The 8,918-nt window shown below is 54.7% G+C and overlaps 1 protein-coding gene across 1 annotated transcript; it reads left to right on the top strand.

Moving 5' to 3' along the window:
• Window positions 1-587: 587 nt before the first annotated feature.
• Window positions 588-8,621, top strand: LOC112118025 (ectonucleoside triphosphate diphosphohydrolase 8-like). The gene is made up of 5 exons (XM_026658724.2): window positions 588-833; window positions 2,739-3,005; window positions 4,961-5,071; window positions 5,807-5,944; window positions 7,867-8,621. The coding sequence occupies exons 1-5, from the start codon at window positions 588-590 to the stop codon at window positions 8,077-8,079; spliced, it is 975 nt and encodes a 324-aa protein (XP_026514509.1). The 3' UTR covers window positions 8,080-8,621.
• Window positions 8,622-8,918: the final 297 nt, after the last annotated feature.

Genomic DNA, 8,918 nt, shown 5'->3' on the forward strand with positions numbered 1-8,918 from the left:
CCTGGGCAGAGGGGGAAGGAAAGGGAGTGACCTTGGCTGGCTGGGCTGCTCCTTTTCTGTGGAAAACGGGTCAGACGAGGAGCCAACAAGGCAGGTCGTCTCAGCCTAGCTCATTTCCCAGACATGCTCCCTTCTCTGGCTTGTCCCTTCTTGGCTCCAGCTGGGAATTCCCACACTGCATGAGAATCCAGGGCTCTGGAAGCTGGATTTTGAGTCCCTGACATAGGACCAAACCCCTCACAAGAGGAGCTGGTGTTTCTTTACTTAGGAGGGTGCTGGTGTCTCTCCCTGCTTCAGCTGCAGGCAGCAGCACTTCCATGGCAGGGGGGATTCAGGGAGACCCTGTCCCATGCCAGGCCTCAGCTTTTGGATGAGACATGTCTAGTTAAGTGGCGGAAAAGACCCCCCCTGAGTGGCAGCTGGTCTCCTAGGCCCCACATCCCAGTGCAAGAGTCATGGACACTGATTAACAGACATGCTTCCTTGCTCAGCCTGTGACGCTGCTTTCCTATGGAGATGGGCACTCTATCCCCTGGCCCTGCAGTGACTCTGTTCTTAACTCTAAGCACCAGCAGTGAACTGATTCCATGTGGTGGGGGCAGTTCTCTTTCACAGGGACGTGGATACACCCTGAGGCAGCTGCAGTTGTGGGAGCACTGGACCTTGGAGGAGCCTCGACCCAGATAACCTTTCACCCTGGTCAGACCATTGAGGACAACAACACCGAAGTCCTCTTCTGGCTGTATGGGACCAACTACTCGCTTTATACCCACAGCTACCTTTGCTACGGAGAAAACCAAGCCTTGAAGAAGCTGATTGCATCCCTCAGAGAGGTATTCTCCTGAATCTGCCCATTCCCTCTTCACCAGACCTGGGGCTCACTGAGTCTGGTAGCACAAGTGTAGTGGGATGCGCACATGGCCCTATGGAGCTATTGCACCTTTGGCTGTACAGTGCAGCAAAAGGCAAAGCTAGTAATAACTTGGCACTTCATATAATGAGATCCATACCCGTCAACTACTTACCCCATTGCTCCCCATGCGGGAGGTGTTAACCCTGTGCTGCAGAAGGGAAACAGGCAGAGAGGGCAACACCTTAAAATATAACCTGTGATGTGGGGTACCCACTGGAGGTGCCTCTGGCCTGGTTTTCAGAGCCAAGTGGCACCTGGAGCTCCCACTGACTAGAACTGGGGATGCTAAGCACCTCTGAAAAGCTGGCCTGAGGTGTCTCACGTTGGGCACCAAACATAGTGGCTGTGTGCGAGTAGCTGCCGTAAGAGGCTTGTCCTATGCTCCAGGAGGAGTCTGTGGCCCAGGTGGGATCAGAACTTGAGTTCTAGTGGCACTTAACTCCCCTGGCTGTAGGCAGGGATGTGTGTGCAGCTTAGAGCTTTACCCAGCTCCGTGAATACCAGCAGCATAGCAGGCTCTGCATGGCCCTGTGCTGTTTAACTTCCACGGCAGATCTATGGGCCTTCCTGTGAAGGGAGCTCTGATCTGACTGCACAGGGGCGAATCGTGGGGAGACTAGATGCCCTTTCAGTCTATCAGCGGGTTTCTGTAACAGGGCACTGGTGCTGGGGCACATGCATGCAACCCAGGGCCCTCTGTCGAGGCTTTGGCTCTGCACCTGAGACAGCTGACCACAGCTCACATGACAGCTTGGAGGCAGTGTTTCCTAGAAGAGGGAGCCTGCTCAGTCGGGACAGACAGCAGTGTCAAGGAGGGACCGAGCAGGGGCTCTTGGCACTAGGCAGGCAAAAGGTTTGGCAGGAGATTCCTGCAGGGACAGGGTTAGCAGCCTAAACACGGAGAGGCTGCCGATGGGAAGGTGCGGCAGAGTCGGTGTGAGACACAGCCCGCTGAGGTGACACTGAAATTCTGTTGCTGGTGGGGGAGCCAGCCCACAAGCTGTCCCCTGGCTTGCTGGCTCCAGTTACTGTTAAAAGTTGGGTGAAAGAATGAGAAATGCTGGGCAAAATGTCAGAGTGTGCAGGGTGTTTTTTGTAAAGATGAATCCGTGCTTGCCCTTGGCTTTTGGCTCTTCCCCACCCATGCTCTCCCCTTTAAAACAAGCTGATCTAGCGTGAGGTGACCTGACAGGAAAGAGAAACCCAGCATGAGATTGTCCATTCAGCTGCACACATGCAAACCACAGGAGGATCCATGGCAAAACTAGCGCCCTCCCTGCCTTAGGATCTCCATTGAGGTGGTCCTGAATCTCTGTGGTTGCCCATAGAGTATAAGGTGAATCTTGTCTTGGTCTTTCATTGCATGGGAATGAATGTGTCTCCCAAAGGAGCGAGGCCAGTAGGGTGCAGGACTGTGAGCCAGTGGAGGAATGCAGAGCACTGGTGCTGAGGGCTTGGTCCTAGTCCAGCCTCGTTCTGCTGAGTGTACACAGGGGCTGTCAGCCTGCAGGAGCAGAGCGGGGCGGCTGGTCAGACTTGGTTTGTTTGTTCCCCATCCGACAGTTTAATTCCTGCAGCCGGGTAAGGAGATCACCGCTCTGAATGGGCCCAGAGTGGGAAGGGAATGTTTCCCTCTGAGAGATTAGCAGGATTCCAGAGAAAATCCAGCGTGCATAAGGATGGGTAGCATCTTGGGGCTGCCCTCTGCTTTCTCCACCGTGGGATGTTCCAGACTACTAGGCTGGCTTGTGTGTGAAGTGGTGGGGATGGGGGTTTGGCTGCTATCCCAAGCCTGAGCACTGCTAATGGGTTCCCCTCTCTCTAGGAGAACCTCACCTCTCAGCAGATCTCCCACCCGTGCTACCCTAGGGGATATGAGGAGAACGTCACTGCCGCTGCCCTGTATGACAGTCCCTGCGTCCCGGCACCAGCTGCACACGACCCCAGGCAGATCCTCACGGTGCGGGGGACAGGAGCCCCAGCGGAGTGCAGGAATGCCGTCCAGAAACTCTTCAACTTCACAGCCTGTGGGGCCAACAGGACGTGCGGGTTCAATGGGGTCTACCAGCCACCGGAGCATGGGCATTTCTTTGTAAGGGAGCCTTCCCTTCTCTTCTAGCTGGCTACCACACTGTAGGGAGCTGGGTTCTGAGGGATCTCATGCTGGCTGAGGGTCCCTGTACCTTTCGGGGGGGGGCGGGGGAGTGATGTGGGGGGAAATTCCCATTGGTACTAATGCGAGCAAATGTCTGAAAACCAGGACCAGTCCAGTGCACAGAACAAGCTGCTGCTATGTCTCTCGTGACATTTCCTTCCAGCATATGGCATCGTGGTGATCGCTGGCTGGGGGCACGTGGGGCAGGGTGTGGGGCAAGTTACAATTTTTAACTGTCTGTAAACATGGGAAAGTGAAGTGGATGTGTTGTCTACATGGGCAAGTTGCAAAGGTTCAACTTAAGGTGAGACTCTAAATCGCCGTGGGTAAAGCAGTGCCCAGACCTGTGTGGGTTCTTAGAGCACATCTACATGGCAATGCCAGGGGTGACTGCAGCACAGGTGGCCATAGCTGTGCTAGTTTTACCAGCATTAGAGCGACTACAAATAGCAGTGTAATGTGGCCACACAGGCTTCACGAGTGCACCAGGGACCTGGGGTTTGTCCTGCTAGCCTGCGCTTGACCCCCGCTGCTGCGTCTACACTGCTAGTTTTAGCCATGCTAGTGTGGGTGAAGCTAGTGCAGGTAAGTCTGCCTGAGATTACACTCCTCAGATTGCAGGGTTAGACATCCCTTGGTTCAAACCAGGCTATTTTTTGGTTTAGCCTACGTTGATTAGGAATTGGTGAAAGCGAAACCAAAATAAGTCTCTCAAACTGCAATCCGAGCATCTGCTGACCTAGCTCTGTTTAAATTCTCGCTATACATTAAATCCACACAATGTCGCCATCCAGACAAGGCCTTAGGAAAGGAAGCGGCTCCCAGCTCTGCAGCACTGGCACCACCCAGACATGCTGTGGGGATGTGAATAGGCAGGTCACATGGACCTTCCTGTCCTCACACCTCAGTTCTGAGCTACAGCACTCAGCTCCTAATCCAGTGCCCCTCTTGTCTGGAGACAGACTTCCAGACGCCGGTGGTGCTCGTGTGGCTTCCATCAAAGGGACGTGGGACGATACCCCTCTGTCCCACAGCATGAACACTGTGGTTCAGCAAGGAAAGATGGGCGCCACTAACCCAGACCACGCCAATCCCAAACCTCCCCAACCTGCATATCATACCTAGGGAGAAGTAGTGCATGTTCCTGAATGTCTGTGCCCAGGACCTGGAGCGGCTTGGTGCCTCAGTCCATGCTGTCTCTTGGGGACAGTCACACTTTCCTGAACTCCCTTTCCCCCAGCTCCTGTTAGCTCCCCGCTTCCAGGCCAGTGCAGAGACTATGGAGGTGTTGGACTCACATATGCCCATTTCTCCTCTTGCCCATCCATGCACCCATCAGACTATATTCCAGTGCTGCCTCTGTCTGGTGCAAGCTGCATCTCATGAATGTAACCCTTGTTGTTTAGATCTTATCTACAACTCTGTGTGCTGGGAGAACTAGTGGGGTTCCCTGGGCTCAGTTCTTTGAACTCACGAGACTCTAGGAAGCTTGGGCTGTCCTCTCTGCCCTATAGGCCTTGGTGATAATACTGCCCTATGAGCATGTGCCCTGGGAAGTCATGCTTCCAGCCATGGGCAGTGGCTCAGTGAGTGTGTTCAGATCCCTAGCTAGCTCTATCCCTGCTGTGGATGGAGTCCCCACACCCATTGCTCTGCATCAGGCACTGTTCACTGGCACTAATTTCATGCCCAGAGGAGTGTGGGAGAATTCCTCACGTCTTCCCCCCCCCCCCCGCTTCCTTTCTGTGGCTGCATCCTTTCGGTAAGGGGAGATGGAAGCTGGTTTATGGAGCCTGCAGTGAAGAGTTGGGGTGGCTGAGGCCATTGGCCTGCGGAGAGCGTGTCGCTGAGGGCTGGCTGCTTGGCTAACCTGCTTTGTTTGTTGTTTTAAGGCCTTTTCCGGATTTTATTCAGTCTTCCACTTTCTGAACCTGACCAGCGAGCATCCCTTGAGTGACGTCAGTGCCACCATCGAGCACTTCTGTGCTAAGGACTGGAAGGAGGTGAGACCCCGGTTAGCAGCCGCCGGTGCTGTCATGTAATGCCTGAATCTAGATGCATGGGGAAACTGGAGAACACAAGGGTACCATTAGCAGGCTGGGATTCTCCTTCCCTTGGGATCTTCTTGGGCCGGGGGGAGCCTTGGCTTGGGCAGAAAGATGGGGGACAAATCGTTAGCTTCTGGGTTCTAAATTCTTCTGCGACTTCTCCCCCCTGAGTTTTCTGAAGTTTAACTGGCTCGTTGCGCATCAGAGGTCTGCAGACCATTTCCCAATGGTGTGTGGAGAAACCCTCTGGCCTGCTGCTCCTTCTCACACAAAACCTGGGCGACAGATTCTTCACCCTGCCCTCTCAGGATGGAGACTCGGCTGGGCCCAAAGTCCTGAGGGTCCCAGTTATCCCAGAGGCAGAGCAGAGGGTCATTCCAGTGAGTGCAGGGTAGGGGAGTGGGGGCTTCATGCCTAGGGTTCAGTGACAGGGTATAGAGCCCTCACTGCTCTCTTGAGGACCCCAGCTTGGATCTGGCCCAGGTTGGTAGCAACTGGAATCTAAAGCACAGTGGGTGCCTCTGCCACATGCCTGGCTTGGAGCTGAAATAGCAGGTCTGTGGGTGGGGCGAGGGGGCCTCTCTGACCTGTGACTCGCTAGAGTAAAGTTACCAATGGGCTAACTGGGCATCTCTACATGGGAACAGCAGGTTTGCACTGACCTCGCCCCCCCCCCCCCCGTGTCCCTAGGTGCAAATGGTGGATCCTGGCGTGAACAAGACCCGCCTTCAGGATTACTGCGCTGCCAGCACCTACATTCTCACCCTCCTGCTGCAAGGCTACAAGTTTGACAACCAGACATGGAGCAACATCCATTTCCACTGGCAGGTAGGACGTCTCCCTGGCAGGGTCTGCTGCACAGCCTGGGTCACGCCCCCCGGAGCGGGTCTGTCCCCAGCCTGCCTTACCACTGTGGGCTCCCGCGGGAAATCTGCTCCATCAGTGCCTAGATGAGGGGAGTTGGCGATAAAGGGCCTGTGCAGTCTTTACCCTGCTCCCCCCCAGCCCAGCATGGGCACTGGAATAGCTCTCCACTTCTTCCCTCCCGCTGGGGTTCTTGGCATTGGAATCGTGGCTGCCCAGCTGTGTTGCACAATCCAAATGATACAATTGTGCCAGTCTGGAAAAAAGGTGGTGTGTGTTTTCTCCCTCCCTCCCCCTCCCTCCCCCCCAGCCAAAGAAAGTAGGAACTGAAAAGGCAACTTGAGTTACCCTGCCTGCCCCAATTCTCCTGCAGGTCTGTTCCCTTCCCTGGGAGCCTATTTGTGCAGTCTGGTGCAACAGCCCCTAAGGCCTGTCCCTCCGTTACACTGGCTCTCACATAAATCCACATGAGGTACACGAGGCAGTCAGGTCGCAGGAATCCAAGCCCCCCCCCCGGTCTGGATTATAAACCCTGCAGATGGTAGGTGCTCTGCATGTCAGTAACCCAGCCCAGATAGAGTGCAGAAAAAGGGCCTTAAATATGTCCTCCTTCAGGGAGGCAACAGCTGTCATGGTAAGTGGAGTCACTGTGAGTTGGGTCCTAATGAGGGTCGGAGTAGCTGGTTCCCATGCAGCTGGATGGTGAATTAAGCTAGACACGCTCAGTCTAACCCAGGCTCCTGTATCCTCTGTAGCTCTGTGGGCCTAAATATTGCAGCAGCGTCCCTGCATTCTATGCAGATCAGAGACTAGGATGTGATTTGTGTGCTGGAGGATGGGACAGATTATCCTATCACTGCCGACTGCCACGTTCTTGTCCCTTCCCCTGATACATCTGATGCTGGCCACTGCCAGAGACAGGGTACTGGACCATATGGATGTTGGCTCTGAGCCAGTCTGGCAACTCCTGTGTTCTGTTCTGAGGCAGCTCAGTGGAGACTGTATGAATGAAATCTGAAAATCAGGAAACCAGTCCCCTCACCCTGGGTTTGCTGAGATTCCATTCCATTTTTTTGATGCTGTCTCCAGCCCCCTGATTTTGCACTCACATGGCAGCACTGCATTTGAAGCTGTCAGGCGGGGTGGGAGGTTTTGGCACATGGCCAGGGGACAGCTGAGGGTTTTGGTACCTGGAAAGGCATGGCAGGGTTTGGTGGTGTGGGAGAAACACATTAGCTGGATGCTTCTTGAAATGCTCCTGATCAAACTGCTGATGTTTAACTTGCCACCTTTAAGTTTCAGAATTAACAATTCCTTGAGATGAATGAGGCAGGTCATGGTTCTCTGCTTTCATCTTGAGCTGTCTGCAGGCTCACAGCCAGCACCAGTTACACCCCTCTCATTTTCCTCCCAACTGTGAGGGCTACAATGCCCTTTAGTTAAAGTTGCAAATTTAAATTCTAGAGCACAATTTCACAGCAATGGAGGATGGGGGGCAGGTTCTGGGGTGGGCTCCAGGGCCGGACGAGGGCTCCAGAGCAGGTTCTGTGGCTGTTGAACAGCAGAATGACTACATAAGAACAAGCACACTCAGTATTGCTGTAAATCACTGAAGAAGCGGGGAGGAATAGCTCAGTGGTTTGAGCATTGGTCTGCTAAACCCAGGGTTGTGAGTTCAATCCTTGAGGGGGCCATTTAGGGATCTGGGGCAAAAATCTGTCTGGGGATTGGTCCTGCTTTGAGCAGGGTTTGGACTAGATGACCTCCTGAGGTCCCTTCCAACCCTGATATTCTATGATTCTAAGGCTCTGATTCGCCTCCTTCCCTGCCCAGCAGTGAGTGCCTGCCCTTTGAGTCCATAAAACTTCTCTGCTCTCTCCTCTCAGGTGGCTGCTGTGGATGTGGGCTGGAGCCTGGGCTACATGCTGAACCTCACCAACACGATCCCCTTGGAGGCTCCCAACCGAGTGAAGGGGCAGCGGCCTGACCTGTGGGCAGCGGCCGTGGTCACCACCTGCCTCATGCTGGCCATGATCCTGTGGACAGGCCTGGCTCTGTGCTATAAGTGGCCCCTTGCCACCTATGAGACTATGCTGTAGCTGGCCAGTGCTCCTCAGGCTGGGGCCCTGCTGCCATCAGGAGCCACACGTGGCTTTCCCCAGACATCATGCAGTCCTGTGTGTTAGACGTTCGTGGCCTTACAACCCAGTGCCCCTACTTGCAGCTGGAGGCAGGGTCTGGGAGAGAAACCCCTCCCCAGGGAGGGTAGGAACATTGGGTTTGAAGGACAAATGGCATCTGTTGGCAAATTGGTGACACTTTTCAGTCTAATCTCAGCCCTGTGAGCTGTGCTGGCTTCCTGCTCTCCCGCAGCCCCCTTTCCAGTCAGCAAGTCCTGGTGTGCAAACAAAGTCTATCCTGAGGAGGTGCTGCTGCCTCCTGCAGAGCCCAGTTGGGTGTGTGTGTGTGTGTGCGCCATGGCCTACTGGATTTGGGGGGCAGGGGAAGCTGGGGCTGGTGAGGCGGGAAGCATTGGCTAGAGTGCCAGGAGACTCCAGGGCAAGGCGGAGGGAATGGGAGTGTGAGTCTCCTCCTGGTCCAGGGAGCACCGGCTGATATATTTGGAAGTGTCTGGATGCAGGGGCAGGGACTTGCCCTTTCGCGGTCACTAACGAAGGGCTGGTTGTGGCACACAGGGATGTTGGCTACAGCCTGGGTGTTCGGGCCAGGCTCCAGACACTGCCCTGGCTCAGGGTTACAAAAGGTTAATATGGCAGGGGTCAGACTCTTTTTACCCTGGCTTATACATGTGTAAGGGAGAGAGGAGAGGCAGGCACAGGTGCCACATGGGAAAGCCACTCTGGCATGTGAGGCTGCAAGTTGTGGGTTGCTGTGGGCGTTGCACAAAGAACTCAATTTCCCATCAAACCCAGACTGG

The sequence above is a fragment of the Terrapene carolina genome, unplaced genomic scaffold, assembly GCF_002925995.2.
Source record: "Terrapene carolina triunguis isolate 2854851 unplaced genomic scaffold, T_m_triunguis-2.0 Scaffold508, whole genome shotgun sequence".
Lineage (NCBI taxonomy): Eukaryota > Metazoa > Chordata > Testudines > Emydidae > Terrapene > Terrapene triunguis.